Source organism: Lampetra fluviatilis, chromosome 5 (assembly GCF_964198595.1).
Source record: "Lampetra fluviatilis chromosome 5, kcLamFluv1.1, whole genome shotgun sequence".
In the NCBI taxonomy this organism is placed as follows: Eukaryota; Metazoa; Chordata; class Hyperoartia; order Petromyzontiformes; family Petromyzontidae; genus Lampetra; species Lampetra fluviatilis.
Genome location: NC_136279.1, coordinates 19818326 through 19838310, shown reverse-complemented (window position 1 = coordinate 19838310; position 19985 = coordinate 19818326). Strand labels below are relative to the sequence as shown.

Below are 19985 nucleotides of genomic sequence, written 5' to 3'. Positions count from 1 at the left end.
AGGATTGATGACCACGTCAACGTGATAACATCTTTATGCTCATCACCACCATCATCATCGTTGTCGTCCGTGATATATCCACTGCGGGATGTAGGCCACCCCAGGCTGTCATCATCTCCCGCGGTCCTGCGATGTGGCAATCCATCTCGCTCATGCAACACGAGCTCAGCTCGTCGCTTCGTTCCCAATGTGACCTCACTCTTGGGCATGCTCCTTCATTATTTTGGCTGCCATTCCATCTTTAGTCTCGACCAGCGGTCATCCCTCCGAGTGACATGTCCTGCACAGCCCTCTTACCCGACTTAAAGGTTATGATGATTTCTCTCACGATCCATGACATCTTGAACTTGCGGATGCTCTCTTACCCGTGCCGCTCCTCTCCCCGTCTGTCAGCGTGAATTGCAGAATGTGCCTCTCCGAAGCTTCTTTGCACACTTTTCAGCTTTTGTTCCATTTTCTCCACTCATGTCTGTCCCTCGTGCAGTTATTGAAGGTGGACCGGGATCTAAACGATGAAATCACGAGGCGGAAGATAGCGGCTTTGAGCGTTTGTTGTTGTAAAACTGAAGTCCGTTATTCAGAATATTTTTTTTAATGCCACCTATTAATCTGCGCAAGCGTGTGTGAGTGTGTCGTTTAAGGCACTCGGCCACCCGGCACAGCTAAACAAAGTAAAACAGTCACGTGTAAGAAGGAAGCGTTCAACACGCCCAATCATCGTTTCGGTTGAAAAAGAAATGTTACGAATCGTAAAATTGCCCGTGAGAATCCATGCGTTGAGTGAACTTTAAATTCAGAAATCAACGTCCCCCCCCGGCCCCTGCCCCCCCTCCCCCGACGTTCCTGCAGAGGGCAAGGTTTCAGTGGTTCATTTCCGACGGCGAGCGTTCACTTAGGGGTGTTCGCCCTCTTATTTTGTCTGCCGTGCTCTCTCCCCCGGCGCCCCCCCCCCCTCCCCGGCCACCAGGTGATCCCCAAGGACTACAAGACAATGCAGGCCCTGTCCAAGGCCATCGCCAAGAACGTGCTTTTCTCACACCTCGACGACAACGAGCGCAGGTGAACGGCGGCGGCTGTGTCATCTGTGTGTATGTCTTTGTGCTTGAACCCGTCCTGGAGCCCTGGCCCTACGTCGACTCAGCCTCAAATGAGCACCTGACATGGGGTGTAGTAAACACCGCCACTGGGGAGACAAAGGCGGTCGGGCTTGCTGCTGCCTGCCCACCCCCTAGTGCATAGTTCCGCCCTGCATAGCTTTTCGCTAACAGCACTTACCCTAAGAGTCTGTGAATGGTTTATGGGGAATCTTTGTCTTTGTGTCTTCTGTGAGTGTGTGTTTCTGCTCATGGTGGGGAGCGGTAGAACTCGGAAACCCGAGTTCGATTCCCGCTCACGGGCAACATCAGTGATGATTATCTGAACCGGTCCTGGGCCTCCCCTAGGTCGACTCAGCCTCAAATGAGTACCTGGTGCGGTGTGTAAACATCACCACTGGGGAGACAAAGGCGGCCAGGCGTGGTGTTGGCCACCCCCCCCCCCCCCTCGTGTGCTGTGCTGGCCTTCATAGGTGCTCGCCAACAGCACTTGCCCCGACAGTCTGGTTAGGCAATACGGGCGATCTTTATCTTTCTTGTAGCCGTTGTGCAGTGGTGTGAAGCACCGCGTGACGAACCAGTACTGGCCATGGCCAACGCCACTGGACGGCAGGGATGTATTCCCCGCTCGCTCGGTACTCTTCCGAAACGCGCGACGTCGCATACGCCCCGTTAGTTTGACGTCACGGCCATTCGTGTGTAACCATTACGGTCGGCTTGCCTTAAGGACGAGGAAGTGAAATGTACGTCCTGTCCTTGTGGACATCTGGTGACGGTAAGCACACAAAATATGGCCCGTGCCAAAACAATCCCCAGGAGAGTGGTCCGGGCGATTTGCGGAGCCGGTACTAAAACACCGTAGGCCTTGGACACCCACAACCCCTTCACCAATCCGCATTGACCAGCATGGCGAAGTAAGGGTCGGATAATTATCTACGTGACCGACGTGCCGTGAGGAGGCCTGCATCCAGCTGTGGATAGACCATTGCTGCTGCTGCTTCTGCTGATGCACATGGCGATGCGTCGTGGGCCGGCGCCAGCATCCTCTCATTGTTCGGGAGGCGGCGTGCGGTTTTAACGGCCGAGCGGAGTAGCGGTGGCGTCTGCGATGCCGATGGAGCGGTGGCGATGGAGGGCGATGGAGGGCGATGGGCAGCGGAGCGCGTGGGGTCGCGCCGGTGGGCGCCACCTCGAGCTCCGTCTGGAATTTTTAGTGCTTGCGCGCAGCCCCCCGTCACATTTTGGCACGGGCTCAAGGAAACGGCACGGGCTTCAAAGAGGGCGCGGCTCTTTTTTCTCGGCCGTGCGCAACGCTCTTATTTCATTTCAAAAGCAACCGATAATGGAGGGAGGCGGCAGGGTTGTTCGCGCGAAAGTAAAAAAAACATCTAAATCAAATCGAGTTTAAAAAGAGAAGGAAAGAATGATACATCGCCTCCCCCCCATCACCTCTCGCTTCCCGCCTTGTCATCAATTTGTTGACGAGTCGTCGCAATTTAGGGTTGAAAGTGTAACCCAAGAATCAATCGTCGGTTTTACGAATTCTAAGCAGTCGATTCTGACGCGCGTGATTCCATGCATGTGCCGTGAGCCGACACTGCTGGCGAACTCAGTCATACACGGCTGCAATATAGCCCTTATAATTATTATCGTCATGATCGTCATCATCAGCCATGCTTTGTCCTCCCCCGCCCAGACCCAAGCCCTTTCCATCTCTCACCGTCTCGCGATGTAATGATCTGTCCCCTTCCTGCACATGAGTTGACATCATCTCAGAATCAGATTCTTTGTTTAGTCCGGAGGAATCCGATTATCTACGAAGCTTTCTTTCACAGATGTCCAGTAGCGGCGGGTCAAGCGAGCCACATCAACAAAAATTATACAAAAGACGATATTATTATAAGAGCAACATATAGAGAAAATGTTAGCAGGTCTCTAAAAATAATTAAATATAAATGAAGTATACTAGTACAAATAGCACAGGTACATCAATGCCTTCCGATTATCCAACAGTAACATTAAAAATGTTAAACAAAGTAGACTAAACTATTTGTATTTTACTAGGTAAAGCCCACCGAGCTATGTAGCTCTTTTTAAGAAGCAACCTGCCCACAAATGATAGCTCAACGAAGTGGCTTATCGCGTGGAAATTTTTAGCACAGAAATCATTCTAAACGCGTGATGTTGACTCTGAATGTAGGTGGGAAACACCGGAGGACCCGGAGAAAAATACACGCGACCACGGGGTCAGGATCGACCTCGCAACTTGCAGTATATCAGGCGAGGTAGTTAACATCTCGCCACCATGGCACGATCCCTTTCTTTGGCTGTCGCCATGCCACGTCGTTACATTCCGAGCGAATGTGGCAGGGGAGATCATCATTGTCATCGTCGTCATCGCCATCGGAGGAGGACCTGGAGAAAAATCCACTCGAGCACGAGGACAGAGAAAGAAAACGCAAACTCCAAATATACAGCATGCGTCAGGGTCGGGATTGAACCCGCGACCTCCTGTAGACCAGGCAACGGCCCATGTGACGGCGGCGATAGCGACGATAACGACGATAACGACGATAACGACGATAACGCGCATTCCGTTCGTTGGGCAGAAGCGAGCCCCCACAATGAGAACTGCGTGGCGCCGCGATCCCCTAAAACCCTCGCGCTGAAACCCACCGACGACGGAGCAGACACGCGCGCAAACCAATACCGCTCAGATGAAACAGAGAATTCCTTTGTGGAATTGCTCGGGGATTTGCGGGTTGCGCACGGCGCAGGAGATAAGGCACCTGAAATCCCCCCCACACCACCCCTCACAACCCCCCGGGGGTGTGGGGGGAGACTTGCGACGGCTGATCCCGGCTCAACCGCCCCTTGGATGTTGTCTCGGTTTCGTAAAACCCTCTGCCGCCTCCGCCGCCAACGCCACCTCGGTCGCCGTTTTGGTTGCCACAGCCAAAGGGCCCGAGGGGGGGGGGACGCCTTTGTCTTGGCACCACCCCGGCCCATCAACCTGTGATGGTTGAGCCGGCCGGATAATCGGCATCTCTGTAATCGGCCGAAATGCCCGCGCTGTCGGTGGTCGTGCTGACTTAAGGAAGTAAAATCACTTTGGGGGCTCTGCGAGGGAGAGGGACCACAAAGGTGAGGTCGTGGATGTAGCTCAGTGCGGGCGCACCCAGTGGATGCGATTTCATGGCTCCCGTCGCTACGTTGTCCACCGCCCGCTCCTCCGATTAGCACGGTCGGATGCGTACGATGCGAAGGAAGTTCAACGTAGACACATACAAGTCGCATCTCAAGGGCACATCTCTCATTGCACTTTCGTACAGCAAGTAAATCACGGCCACAACTTGCTTTTTTGTTTATATTATGAAGAGATGCAAATAGTACGATTGTTTTTATTCTCTCTCACTGTGTACAATTGCCTACGTTTACGGGTGTATTCATGTGTCGATGGCACTTTGGGTGGAAGATTTATGCCAAAAAGGCACCACGTGTTTTAAGCAAAATGAAAATAGAATTGAGTTGACTTGATTCAGATACCACGCCTCTTTGTGACGGTCACCCTTGACAGCAGACAAACGCAGTCGTCTCTGATGGCTCTGACAATAAGAGATGGGCGCATACGAATGACCGATTACAGTAAAACCTTGGATTGGGAGTAACTTGGTCTGCGAGTGTTTTGCAAGACGAGCAAAATTTTAAAATAAATATTAATTTGATAAACGAGCGAGGTCTTGCAATACGAGTAGTACGTGTTTACGCTTTGTCTGCCGAGCGTCACGTGATCACAACTGATGTACGAGTGCTTTGGATTACAAACACGTTTCCGGAACGAATTATGCTCGCAATCCAAGGTTTTACCGATTACTTTGAAGAGTTTAGGTACCAATGACCAATTCCAAATCTAATGCAATTAGATACTTAAATTGTATGTCATTTGGATTCTTCCCATTACTGGAACGGAGACGATAGGCAACAGACTGACAGAGCAGTCTCACCTGGTGTCTCTAGGCAATGATCGATTTGACGGAAACCAGTTTTTGGTGGGGGGTCTCTAGTCAATGACAGACAGACAGACCAGTGTCTGATGGGGTATCTCGTCAATGACGGACAGACCGGTGTTGGAGATGGGATCTTTAGACTAGTGGTCCTGTGGATCATTGGAGGCGCTGCAAGGCCATGGCAAAGTGGTCATCGGGAACTTTTGCAGTTACATTTGAACTCACAAAACCCATCCACCATGTGGTTATATTTACTATACTCTTTGGTTCTTTCGGTAAAGTCATAAAATGTCCCACCTGATGACGGACGCTTGTGTTGCGCCCGAAACGTCGTGATTTATTTTATTTTATACCCACGTGACAGAACCAAAGAGTATGGATTCCTGCAGTCACGAAAGCTTCAAATCAAGATGGTTATATCGGTGCGCTGTTGTCTGTGAAAAGTGTGTCGACAGTCGTCTGCGGGTCCGCAGTGTTCTGGGCCCCGCTGCTGCTCTGGAGCGCAGACAACGAGAGAGACACCGACGGGCGGTCTCTGAGGTCTTCGGAGGGAAAAAAAAAACCCCACGGCCGACAGAACCGGTCTGTCAGAGCCCCACATTACGTGCGAACCGTGACAAATGTAGCACGGGCCGCCGCACTCCACTTAGCCGCACTGCTGTCGATAGCCTCTAGGTGACAGCACACTCTGTCGTCGGGGGGGGGGGGAGGAAATGCATAGGGGAACTACGCTTTGTTGACTGCGATGACGAGCCGAGTGCGTTGGTTTGGTTTTTTTTTACGTTTCCAACCACCCGGGTGACAAGGGTCACAGAATTCCGGGCGTTTGTCTGCGGACGGATGTGCGAGTGTCGGCTACAAGCTGCCTTGTTGGCTTCACTGATGGACAGGCAGGCAGACAAAGTACACACCGGTCGAGAGATGGAAAGACGGACGGAGAGAGAGAGCGTTGGGCGATGGGAGTGAGCGCTGTCAAACCGTCGCGTCACATCGAGGCCGAGTGTCTCCTCGCATTCAGCGGCGCTCATGGCCATTGGCAGCCCTACGCCGCCATCATCATCATCGTCATTGTTAGCTAAGATCAATCCACTGCTGGATGGAGGCCTCCATCACTCGAAGGGTGACAGAGTCAGGTCAGATGGAGGCCTCCATCACTCGAAGGGTGACAGAGTCAGGTCAGATGGAGGCCTCCATCCAGCAGACGGAGAGTGCATTCCGGAACGCTCTTCCTTCCGATATTAGGAAGCCACTGGAGTTGTGCAGTTTTAAGTCATCTCGATTGACAAACTAATTTCTTTAGAACTGCTTTTTGTGTTTGGTTTGTTATCCTTCTCCCGCACCTCTGATTAGCATGGTTGGTTACGTATGGTATTCCGAAAGAAGTTCAACACACACGCACATACATACGTACATATCTCCCAAAGCCATTGCAGTCCCGCATGCCAAGGGAGAGGGAACGTGCTCCAGGAGAAGCGTGCTTCTATGCCCACGCGCCCTTCCACCTTCACCGGCGCACCTAGACCGCTGTGGTCATGAATACATAAGGTGACGTCTGGGAAGACCCAAATGCAGCAGCGGATTGGCTAAGCAATGTACAGCAGCAGGTCCTCGTTTAATGCGCTAGTCGTAGACACGCTCCCCCGAAAAGTGCCGCACGAAGCGAAAAACATGTTAAGCGAAAACAATTTCACCCCCCCACCCGTAAATAATGCGGTTACGATAAAGTTCGGCGAGGCACGATGTACTACGCACTCGCGCAGCCGGATGGCGGGACAAATAATTGTGCTGCCTGCTGCTGTGGCCACCACGTTGGTGTCACGTGCACGTGGAGATCTCCGTGTTTCAGTTTTCAGTTTAATTTATTTGGTTTAGCCCTGTGAGCCATTCGGCTCTTGAATCGGGTGCAACCGCAACAAACAAAAAACTAAAACATGAACAAGAAAACATCTACAAGTGACTATGCGCAAACAGAAAAATCCAGGAAAAAACAGCAAAATATTCCTGAAAAAGCACCGTACACCAACGCTGTGTGCAAAAATCCCAGTGAGATGCAAGTCAAACAACAACAAGCATAAGACAACTTATATTAAAGCCATCAATCTAACTCTGTACTACAACAAACAAACATGTCCAAACCAAAAAACAAATAAAGCCATAAAAGCAATGTAACAGTGATCATAGGAACTGTGACCGAAATTTCACAATAAACGACATAATCCCGAAACTCCCACAACGGCAGAATGGTGCAGTGGCCAGTAGATGGCAGTAGAGCAAGTGGGTATCTGACCTGACGTTGTCACTCATATTAGGCCCTCTTACACATGGGATTTCCTCGCGGCACACTACACACGCTTCAGAATCTTTATGCTGCAGGAGGAATCCGATGAGCTATGAAGCTCTTTTTCCACAGATGTCCAGTAGGGACACGGGGTCAGAAAGTTCCAACAGCAAACAAATAGGTAAACACGACAGGAGTGTAAAGTATAGGAGAGGAAAGGTAAGTGAATCACTCAACTTGTGGAATTAGCCAAACATCCAGACGCAGGACCCTCCTGAACAACAACAACAAAACCCAACTCGTGAGACTCATTGAGACTTCTCATGCCTACTAACCGACTCAAGGGCAAGAGTTCATAACAGCCAATGCCATGATGACCTCTTGACCTTAACTCATCCGCCGCTTCCTCCGTTGGCAGCTGTTGCAAAAAAAAGTCAATAACTGACCTCTAGGATCGCCCGTGCAATCTCATCACCGCTAGCATCTGGCTTCAACGCCGGTGTCGGTGACCTGCCTGCCTGCCTGCCTTCCCTACTCCATTCTGCTCAACGTTGCCCAGCCCTCACCACCTACGCTCAATCTGGTTACAGCTATTATTCTTTCATCATCCTCGCCATCATTATCATCATCAGCCGTGATCTCTGTGCACTGCTGGATGAAGGTGATCCTCAAGCCTCCGGCATCTCTCGTGGTCTCGTGTCGTCGACGATCCAAGCCTAGCTCCGGTTCCGTCGCTCCGTCTCCGTGGCGGATCCAACTTTACCTACAAACGAAACAATGTTTTTATTTTACCAGATAAGACCCACTGAGCTATGTAGCTCTTTTTCAGAAGCGACCTGGCGATCACAAATTATGGCTCAATGAAGTGGCTTATTATCACGTGGAAAATTATAGCAGCCAAATACTCTAAATGTGTGATGTTGATTCTAAATATGGGAGGGAAACACCAGAGGACCCAGAGAAAAACCCACGTGACCACGGGGTCAGGATCGACCCCGTGACCTGCAGTATATACGGCAAGGTAGTTAACATCTTTTTAGGTTTTATCGGTAAAGTCACGTCTTCAAGTAGAACACGGTTCCACCTGAAGATGGTAGCTTGTGTTGCCTCCGAAACGTCGTGATTTTTATTTTATTTTAATTTTACTTTTATAAATTTTATTTTTTATTTTTTATCTACGTGACTTTACCGAAAAAACCTAAGAATATGAATCCTTGCAGTCACGAAAGCTTCAAATATAGAATTAGTTAACATCTCACCACCGTGGCGCGATCCCTCCCTTTGACTGTCGCCGTGCGCTGCGTAAACTTTCCCTTGCCGCGTCGTTACATTCCGAGCGAACGTGGCAGGGAGCTCTTATTTCATTATCATCATCGTCGCCGTCGTCTTTTTTCTCGGTGTACTCACCCTCGGGAGCTCGGGCGTCCCGTGACACGTGCTGCCCAAGAGCGCGACTCACCCAGAGCCCAGCGCTCATCCTGCATTCTCTTCGCAAATCCCGGCTCTTATCTCCTTTGTGCATTGTTTGACAGGTGCATTCTCTCTGCACAGCCCCGACGCAAGCCCCGCTCGCGTTTCATTTCATTCGCGTTTGTGGATATATATATTTTATTATTATTTTACGCTCTCGTTTTCTTTCCATATATTTCTCACGCGCCTCCCTCCACCCCCCCTTTCCCTCCCCGACCTCCACCCTCGCCGCGGCCCCGCCGCTCCCGTTTGTCCTTGAGGTTTCCCGACGACCGCGAGGCCGTCCGTCGTTGTCCGTCGATGTCCATCGTCGTGTCCGCGTCTGCACTATAGCCCTCATCATTATCATCGTCATCATCGTCATCATGATCGTCATCATCAGCCATGCTCCATCCTCCCCCGCCCACACTCAAGCCCTTGCCATCTCCCAGCATCTCGCGATGTAATCTTCTGTCCCCTTGTTGCGCACGAGTTGGCGTCATCTCAGAATCAGATTCTTCGTTTAGTCCGGAGGAATCCGATGATCTACGAAGCTCTCTTTCACAGATGTCTCCTCTTGTCCCCGCGCGAGCCTCCCGCCGCGTCGCGCGTCCCGAACACAACAACTTTGTCGGCGTGGATTTACGCCCAAGTGTTCTTCGCTAATTTTCAGAGGGGGTGTGGGGTGTGTGGGGGGTGGGCACTTTCGCCGATAAGACATCATCAGTGCGAGGGGCCGCCGCGCCATTTGAATCCATTGGGGTTTGACAGCGCGAAGGAATGCATCGACGAATCTGGTCTCATGAGTAGGGACATTAATAACATCATTATAGTTGTCGGCGTCAGCAGCAGCGGTGCAAGGAACATCAGCAGCAATATCAGCATCATAATCCATCAAAGGCAACGACAGCAGCATCATCATCAGCAGCAGGATCATAATCATCATTAGTAGCAGCAGCACAATCACCATCATCATCATAGTTAATATAATCGGCAAATCTATACATACGACCTGTGTATCCTAAACCATCATGGGCTGACCTTTAACCTCGTCATCATCGCCGTCGTCACTACCATCAGCATCATTGTCACGAATGATACATGCCTCTTCCCGTGACACAGTACACAAGTGTTCTTAACAAATTTTCAGAGGCAGGGCCCACTTTCGCCGATAAGACATCATCAGTGTGAGGGTCCGCTACATATTTGAAACCATTGGGGTTTGACAGCAGCACGATGATGGTGCTGATGATGGGGGGGGGGGTGTTTTCACAATTTGGTTTGTTTTGTCAGGGGGCCGCACGTCAGGCGCCGCACTAAATGCATCCAGGGGGCCGCCAGTGGCCCCGTGGGCCTTGCAAATAAGAACACCGCTTTAGGCGGCAGGTACAGCGGGCGGCCTATAGACTGTTGGGGCTAGTGCGGGAGGCACCGCGCACGAGCGGGTCACGTGACTAGCATCACACCCGGCCGCCTTTGTCTCCCCAGTGCCTGTGTTTACGCACCGCACCAGGTACTCATTTTAAGACCAGGTTGAGTTGTCCTTGGGGAGGCCCAGGATTAATTCAAATATCACTCGCCGCTGTAATCGACCTTGGCCCTGAATTGAACTCAGGTTGCCGGCTTTGTCGTCGTTGCGCCGCCGCTCCACTCGTACGCACGCACGCACACACACACGCACGCACACACACACGCACACACGCACGCACGCACGCACACACACGCGCGCACCGGTTTAGTCTCACAGAATGGTGAGCCGAGAGCTGTTGGTCAGCACGTACTCGGCGCGTGAATCTTTCACGCACACAAAGACAAAGATCCCCCGTATAGCCTAAATAGACTGTAGGGGCAAGTGTTGTTTCCGAGCACCTACGAAGGCCGGAAGGGTACACACAAGGGGTGGGTGGCCAGCACCACGACCGACCGCCTTTGTCTCCCCAGTGGCAATGTTTACACACTGCACCAGGTACTCATTTGAGGCTGAATCGACCTAGGGGAGGCCCCACACACGCGCACACACTCCGTATATGCACCTCCAAATTTGTGTGTGTGTTTCTCTCCGTCATCCCATCATCCCCCCACCCCACCTCTCCATCCCTCTCTCCCTTTCTCTCGCTGTCGAGTCGTTTTGGCTTGGACTTTTGCAAATTCCACGCTTAGGGGCCGCGGGCGAGAGAGAGAAAGAGAGCCAGGCGATGGAGAGGAATGGGAGGGGATGGAATGGGAATGCAGGGGAAGGGATGCGAGGGAGGGAGGGGGGCGCAGGTAGACTTGGCTCTGTGGTCGCGGGGGGAAAGTCGCTGCCTTTGATTACCGCCCCGTGTCTTTCTCCACCGGGTGCCTTCATTAGGCCCTCTCTTACCCGGTTTACGGTTAACGACGCGGAGCCCAAGGGGCTGCTGTGGGCAGCACCGCAGTGAGCCGGGTGGTCTGTTTGGGAAATGTGTTTTTTTAATTTGTCAAACTCGGTGAAGCGAAAAATAATTGAGACGCAAGTGGGTCGGTTCGGCGCGGTGGAAGTCCTAATTGGTGAGGTCGTGAGTTCAAATCCCAGCCAGGGTCGGCTTGGCTCAGTCGTCATTGTCGTCATCATCATCATCATCATCAATCATCGTTGTCGTGTTGTCATTGGCATCATCATCAGCAGAAGCAGTTGCAGTAGCAGCAGTAAGGGGAGCTGTAGCGGCAGGATCATCATCAGCAGCAGCAGTTGTGGTAGCAGCAGTAAGGGGAGCTGTAGCAGCAAGATCATCATCATCTTCAGCAGTTACGGTAGCAGCAGTAAGGGGAGCTGTAGCAGCAGGATCATCATCATCTTCAGCAGTTACGATAGCAGCAGTAACGGGAGCTGTAGCAGCAGGATCATCATCGGCAGCAGCAGCAGCAGTTACGGTAGCAGCAGTAAGAGGGGCTGTAGCTTTTTCAAAATCATCATCGTGAAACGACAGTCGCTGAAAGAGTAGCGCCTACAGCAGCATTCGTCATCATCATCAGCAGCAGCTGCCGCCAGTTATTTTCCCAGGACGTCCTCTCACTCTCTAGTAGTCTCAATATTTTTTTGGGGGTGGAGGGCCTGCATCGCGATGTTTTGCCAACTCCATTCTTAACGGGTGTTTGGCTTCACGTGGCAGGACGCCGGAGAACTCGGAGAAAACCCCCACTAGGCAAGCCACCCTCATGCTCGCCCATCGAAGCACCAGCCGGGCTGAAGCCTGCTTAGCTTCTGAAATGTAACGCGACTGGGCACATTGAGGACGAAGTATGTACGTTGAACTTCTTTCGCGCCGTGTGTAGCCCAATCGTGCTAATCGTAGCAACGCGGAGCGGCACACACCGTGATCACTCGGAACGAGCCACATTGCAAGGCGCACGGTTATCACTCGGAACGAGCTCGATTGCAACGCGTAGCGCGCGCACACCGTGATCACGCGGAACGAGCCCCATTGCAACTCGGAATGCGTGCACCGTTATAAAGTGGAACGCGTCCCGTTGTAAGGCGGAATGCGTGTACCGTTATAACGCGGAACGCGTCCCGTTGTAAGGCGGAACACGTGCACCGTTATGACGCGGTTTCTGAGCGGTCCACGACGACGAACTACTTTCTTGAAATGCGCGGCTGAGCGGTAAAGTGATACGGTGCGCGGAACGATACAGTAGCGCAGTGGCGGCGTACCCTCATCTCGGTTATTTGTCCCGCCATGGGATGTCTGCACGCTGATTTCACAGTGCAAATGTGATTCGGTGACAGTAATTCCTCACTTTGCGTGCTTAACGCAAAGCGTGAGTGAACACGTTTCTACGAGAGAGACGCGGGCGACGTGAGTGAACACGTCTCTACATGAGGGACGTGAGTGAACACGTCTCTACGTGAGCGACGTGAATGAACACGTCTCTAGGAGGGAGACGTGAGTGAACTCGTCTCTACGAGAGTATGCGGCTGTTGATTGGAGCCCTCCCCTCCTTTAGTCGGGCACCATCGGCGCGTTCCCGCTGGCGCCACATCACTCGGTCTCCTGCGAGGGCAGCGTGTCCGGGACCGGTGCCCGCAGCCAGTCCTGGCACCACCACTCCACAGGCACTCGCACGTGTGTGCGTGCGTGGGTGTGCGTGCGTGGGTGTGCGTGTGTGTGCGTGTGTGCGTGTGTGTGCGTGTGTGGGGGGAGCGGTGGTATAGCGGTTGGCGCACTGCGCTACGAACCTGGGTACTCCAGTTCGATTCCCACTCCTGGCCAACACCAGTGACGATTATCTGAAGCGGTCCTGGGCCTCCCCTAAGTCGGCTCAGCCTCAAATGAGTACCTGGTGCGGTATGTAAACATCGGCACTGGGGAGACAAATGCGGTCGGGCGTGGTGCTGGCCACTCACCCCCTCTTGTGCCGTGTCGGCCTTCATAGGTGCTACTCGCTGACAGCACTTGTTCTTTAAGTCCATTAAGGTTATATGGGGGATCTTTGTCTTTGTTGCGTGGAATACCTTCACGCAGGCATGGCAAGTGGAGGCCGTCAGAGGTTTGTGTTAGGGTTACACCGGTTATCGTTGGGATTATAGAAAGTGATCGGGTTGGTTATAGGCTTTTAGTTATTATTAGGGTTCGGGGTTAGGTTGAGGATTAGACATGAGGTAAGGATTATTGTTCGGGCTAGGGTTAGGTTTATAGGGTTAATATTCCGCGTGAGAGTCGGGTTATGCATTGGTAAGGGTTACAGATAGCCTCGTGGTTGTATATAGGATTAAGCTTAGCGTCGTAGATTGCGTTCAGGTTAGAGCTACAATTGATGTAAGTGGGAATGCATTGGGAGAGTTATGAGGAGTGTTGATGTTAGGGGGGATAGGAAGAGTGGCAAAGGGGGGTAGGGCTGCAAGTTATAGCTCAAAGTGTCCTCCCGTTCAAACGAGATCAACTCCATTGGGTGGCCCTCAGCCCAGTAGTGTCAATCTGCACACTCCTCCAGAGGGGACCCGTGAGGGCTGGGATTCGAAGGCAACTGACAAGCGAGGGTTGACGACAAGGACGAAGTCAGGGTTACGGTGACGATCGTGGCCACTGGAACCAAAGTGGCACTTTCGAGTGGAGCAAACCGTCGCGTGGGCTGAGCGAGCGTCAATTCCCCCCCCCCCCGACGCTTGGTACACGGGGGCTGCGACGTCGCTCGGCGGGGGCATCGCCCCCGTCCAGTTGCCCGGTGCCCATTCCTGCGCCCGTCGTCCCGCGTCGCATTCTGGGCATTTTTTTTGTCGCCAGTCACTCCGTTTGTTTCTCTTTCTCGTTGCAGACTCCCCGCGGCGACGAGCGCTCGCTCGCTCGCTCGCTCTCCCTCGCTCTCTCTCACCGCCCCCGACTGTTTTGTTTCGTGTTCCGCTCCACTCCTTCGTTTTTTTTCTCCCCCCCCCCCTTCACTGCCTCAAAGGACTGTCGGGTGCCTCGCCTTGCCGCTCTCCCGCAGAAGTCCCCCCACCATCCCCCCTCCACCCCCCCCACCCCCTCCACCCCCCCGCTGCTCGTGGGCACAGCTGACGGTTTGAGAGGTCTGGATGCCAGCCCCCCTCCCCCCCACGACTGTGTCAGCGATCGGTTAATGAACATATGTATGTTAGACTTCTTTCGCACGTACGTGCGTGGGGGGTGAGAGGTGGTAGGACAACAATCGAAACGCAAAAAGTTGTCGAGAAGGAATGAGTTTTCATTCTAGATGATTTAAATGCTCCGCCCAATGCCGGCCGGTCATTAACCTGCGTGGTTTATTTTAGGTGGGGGAGGGGGGGGCCCATTCTCACTTACAAAACCAGGGAGAGGGGGAAATCCAACCCCCCCCCCGGGTTTTTAGCCGCCTCACCGAGGAGACCCTCTAAAACGGAGCTTCCCTGCGAGTGGCATTTTAATTCGAGGAGGATGAGAAGGGTGGTCGTGGGAGTGGAGGTGGCGGGTGGGTAGGGGGGGGGAGATGGAGACCCTTTAATCGAGCACCGGGGTGATCTGGGTCGGTTCTTTTTCCCCTCTGCTGCCGATTGCCGAGCAGTGGCGGTGGCGGTGAAGGTCAAGTGACGGCCACGCTGGTGTCACGGCCGCTCCTCCTCCTCCTCGTGACTTTTGGCGCGAGCGTCACCTCCGTGTTTTTTGTGGGCTGGCCTCATTTGCGCGATTCCTGCTGACGGTGGCGCAGATGTTAACTCCCTCGCCTGGTAAACAGGAGGTCGTGGGTTCGACCCCTGACCTTTGATGCCCGCTGTATATTTGGAGTTTGTGTGTCTTTCTCCCCGTGGTCGCGTTGATTTTTCTCCGGGTCCTCCAGTTTTTCCCTCCACATTTTGAAACATGTGTTAGGAGTATTTGGCTACTGCTGTACATTTCCACGTGATAAGTCACTGCGTTGAGCTATCATTTGTGGCCAGGTCACTTCTGAAAAAGCGCTACATAGCTCAGTGAGCCTTACCTGGTAAAATAACAATAGTAAAATAAATGTTTATTATCCAGTGTGCCCGTGGCCAGACCTGGCACCACCACCCCGCATACACACACACACGCACACACGCACACGCACACATGCGCGTGTGTGTGTGTGCGGGAGTGCAGCGGTTAGCACGCTGTGCTACGAACCTGCCGACCCAAGTTCGACTCCCGCTGACGGCCAACATGGGTAAAGATGATCTGAACTGGTCCTGGGCCTCCCTTAGGTCGACTCGGCCTCAAAAAAGTATGTGGTGCAGTGTGTAAACATCGCCAATGGGGAGACAAATGCGGTCCGGCCGTGGTTCTGGCCACGCACCCCCGTTGTGTGCCATGCCGGCCTGTCTGTAAAGGCTCGATGCGTGAGCTCTCTCTCCGAGGCCCCACTGCAGACGTGGGCCCTCGAGCGGACTCAATAAATCGGCTGAGGAATCGCGGCGATTTTCACTTTTAATGCCCCAGCTGCTATGTGCAATATTTATATTCGGGATAAAAACATTTTTCGTTTGAGGAACACGTTTAATTTAGGTTAGGGGTTGGCTCGTGAATTTTAGCATTTACCCGCGGTTTTTGATGGCCGTTTTTGATGACTCAATGGGACTCGTCCGTCTGTGTGTGTCCGTGTGTGTCACCCCGTGTGTCCACGTTTCCGCGTGTGTGTTTCCACCTGTGTTCGTGTGCCTGTGTGTCTCCCCGTGTGTGTGTTCGTGTGTGTGTCTCCCTGTGTGTCCGCGTCCGTTGCGCAGTCGCGCCTGCCGGCTCAGCAGATCACCTTGCCCGGACATCGCACGCATTTTATTTTATATTTATTTAACCCCCCCCCCCCACGACTTTGCTCTCTCTTCTTCACCCGCTCCAACCCCTCGGAATGTTTCATTAGTGCCGCGACGAGCTGTTTGGCCGGATGCCTGCCTCAAAGCCGCCCGGGGGTTTGTTGCGAGTGAGCGACAGGACACTCGGAGGCTGCCGCTACCACTTGCGCTGCCGACGCGTCTGCGTGTGTCTGTCTGTGCGTGTGTCTGTCTGTGCGTGTGTCTGTCTGTGCGTGTGTGTGCGTTGCGGTGAGTGCTTGTGTAGCGGTTATCACGCCACTTTACGAACCTGGCAGAGGCCCGAGTTCGATTCCCGCTCGCTCACGGCCAACACCAGTGACGATGATCTGAACCGGTCCTGGGCCTCCCCTAGGTCGACTCAGCCTCAAAAGAGCACCTGGTGCAGTGTGTAAACATCACCACTGGGAGACAAAGGTGGCCGGGCGTGGTGCTGGCTACCCACCCCCTCGTGTACCGTGCCGGCCTTTATCAGTGCTCGCTTCCAGAACTTTTGTGTGTTTGCCCGCGCTTGACTTTGTACCCGAGTCGGACCGGAGTAGTGGCGGTTTGTCGCACTGCGCTGAAGTTTCAGGACCACAGGTTCGATTCCCAGTCGTGGCGTGCGTCGAGATTGAAATCTGACCCTGACACTCAAAGCATGTGCACACTCGCGTACACACGCACGCACGCACGCACGTGCACAGACGCACGCCTACTTGCGTGCACACGCAGAAGATGGGAAGCGAAATCGCAGGTTGTTTGCACACGCCGCTGCAATCCCAAGAAACGTGGGGTTCCGTTGACGGCCACGCACAACGTAGTGGCCGGTGATATCCGAAGCTTGTTTGGACCTCGTTTAGATCAACCTTAGATCAACCTTGAGTGAGCCACTGGTGCCGAGTGTGAACATCAGCACTGGGCAGACAAAGAGACACGAGGCATCAATGCCTACCTCGAACTGCCGTGCCAAGCCGGCATTCATCGCAGTAGACAAAGGTCCCCTGTATAGCATTAACAGACTGTTGGGGCAAGTGCTGTTTGCACCTATGAAGGCAGGCATGGCACACGAGGAGGTGGGTGACCAGCACCACGCCCGACCACTTTTGTCTCCTCAGTGACATTGTTTACACATCACACCATTTGAGGCAGAGTCGACCTAGGGGAGGCCCAAGACTGGTTCAGATAATCGTCACTGGTGTTTGGTGACCGTGAGCTGGTATCGAACTCGAGTCGCCGGATTCGTAGCGCAGTGAGCTAACCGCTGCCCCACCGCTCCCCACAGCAGGTGCTGCCTATGACAACATGCGGTGTGCAGGTTCATTGGGTTTCCAGGTTTCACTGCACGTGCAGGAGACCGCAAGGGTATGTGCCTGTCAATGTGTGTGTGCATCCGTCAATGCAATGTTTGTGCAGATGCGTATGGAAGCGTGTGTGTGTGTGTGTGTGCGCATACGCACGTAGCGGTTAGCGTGTGTGTGCTATGAGCCCGACAGAGACCTGAGTTCGGTTCCTGCTCATTACCAACACCGGTGACGATTATGTGAACCGGTCCTGGACCTCCCCTAAATTGACTCAGCCTCAAATGAGTACCTGGTGCGGTGTGTAAACATCGGCAATGGGGAGACAAAGGCGGCCGGGCGTGGTGCTGGCCACCCACCCCCTCGTGTGTCGTGCCGGCCTTCATAGGTGCTACTCGCTAACAGCACTTGCCTGAACAGTCATGTAAGGCTATACGGGGGATCTTTGTCTTCGTCTTGTCTGCACGCGTGTGTTTGAGTCTGTGGGGAGCAGAAGTGTCGCGGTTAGCGCGCTGCGCTACGAACCTGGTCACCTGAGTTTGATTCCCGCTCACGGCCAACACCGGTGACGATTATCTGAACCGGTCCTGGGCCTCCCCCAGGTCGACTCAGCCTCAAATGAGTTCCTGGTGTGGTGTGGACACATCACCACTGGGAAGAAAAAGGCCGGCCGGGCGTGGTGCTGGTCACCCACCCCCTCGTGTAATATGCCGGCCTTCATAGGTGCTACTCGCTAACAGCACTTGCCCCAACAGTCTGTTCAGGCTACACTGAGGATCTTTGTCTTTGACGCACTGCGGAGAGACCAGTGGGTGGGGGTGAGTGACAGTTTGTGCCCAGGCACCGCAGGCAGTCGTCACTCTTCCCGCTGTTTAAACTCTGACCAGGCGGGCAAGGTGGGGGGGGGGGGTGTCCGTGCCTCTCGCAGTGGGGTTCTTGATGGCCATGCCGGAGACACTGAACCAGTGCCGGATTAAGCTAGTTCGGGTCCTGTAGCATGTGTTGTTATAAAGGAGCCCTAAATAAAAAAAAACAGATTAACACACGTACATTTTTTACTTGCATAGTAAAGTAATTGTATTTTTTCATTTTCTATACATCCAGATAATACGACACATCGCCAACCTTAAACACCCAGTCGTTCATAAAAGTTGAAGGCGGTATAGTACTATAGCAATAGAGCAAGTGCAGAATCACTGAACCAGGATTGATAGCTTGAAAGCATTTAGTGCGGGGCCCTTGAAAGTGCGGGGCCTGTAGCATTATGTAGATACTTTTGCTACGAAGATAATTCGGCACTGCACTGAACCACAGCGCCTGCACTGACTATCCGCCAGCGCACAATGTCTACATCTCTCTTCCCCATTCCACTTATTTTCCCCCCTCCGTTGAGATTCGGGGATGATGTCATCAAAGGACGAAGCATCCAGCAGGGAAGGCGTTTGGGACCAACGGAACATTTGGGTGGCGGGGTGGCGGTGGGATATTCAAACGGTGACATTTCACGTGCGTTGTTTTTTGTCGTTAACGAGTGTGTGCGTCTGGCTGTCGTTTCTCTGTCTCCTCCTTCGCAGTGACATCTTCGACGCGATGTTCCCTGTGACCCACATCGCCGGCGAGACGGTCATACGGCAAGGTAACGACCGCACACGCGTGTTTTTCACTTCACCCCCTTTCTTTTCATCTCCTTCCATCCCGACTATCGTCATCAAACTTGCTTCTGCGGCGGCCGTATCGCTCTCTCTTCCTCTCTCCGCCACGGCTGCATCCTTGATCCGCGTGCTGCTCTCTGTTTCTCGCGTTGACAATGGAGACGACGGACAAATCCAAAACTTTTGATTGAAAGCTTTCGTGACTGCAGGGATTCATATTCTTGGTTCTTTCGGTAAAGTCACGTAGAAGGGAAATAATAAAATAATATACATATAAAACAATACAAATTCTCACGACGTTTCGACTGCAACACAAGCAATCATCATCAGGTGTGAAATCCACAGCAAAAAAATTTGAAAAAGTGGCGGTTTCTTCGCCACTTTTTTCAAATTTGTGGCGGCTTTTCCGCCACTTTTTTCAAATGTTCTTGATGTGGATTTCACACCTGATGATGATTGCTTGTGTTGCAGTCGAAACGTCGTGAGAATTTGTATTGTTTTATATTTGTATTATTTTATTATGTCCCTTCTACGTGACTTTACCAAAAGAACCAAGAATATAAACCCAAAACTCTGATGTGGCGGTTCTCACGGTTCGACGGGACGAGAGATGCTCTCGATAAGCTCCTTCCTTGGGGACGGCTGCGGCGATGTTGCGAAGGAGAGAGGAGCAGCACTCGCCATGTCTCGTCAAGGAGCGTAAACCGTTATCACGTGAACTCTGGTCACTCTCGCAGCGGTGGCTTTTGGCTAACCACCGAACAAAAGCGGTCACCACATTGCGCGCATGCAGATGCGCTTCTCTCTCTGTCCCTCCTCCTGGTGCCCAATCTCGTTTTCGGTTCTTCTCCCTCCTTGCACCCCTCCACTGGAATCAACTTCCCTTGTACATTGAGCAGCACTGCCCATAGACTCAACACTGCCCATTGACTCAGCACTGCCCATAGAC

General features: G+C 52.8%; 1 protein-coding gene across 1 annotated transcript in view; it reads left to right on the top strand.

Moving 5' to 3' along the window:
• LOC144932731 (cAMP-dependent protein kinase type I-beta regulatory subunit-like) overlaps nucleotides 1–19985 on the top strand; it is a 94684-nt gene that overhangs the window by 14540 nt on the left and 60159 nt on the right. Inside the window, exons 3-4 of the mRNA XM_078857119.1 lie at nucleotides 968–1059; nucleotides 18959–19020. Coding sequence (XP_078713245.1) covers nucleotides 968–1059; nucleotides 18959–19020 — 154 coding nt within the window. The remainder of the gene's footprint in view (nucleotides 1–967; nucleotides 1060–18958; nucleotides 19021–19985) is intronic.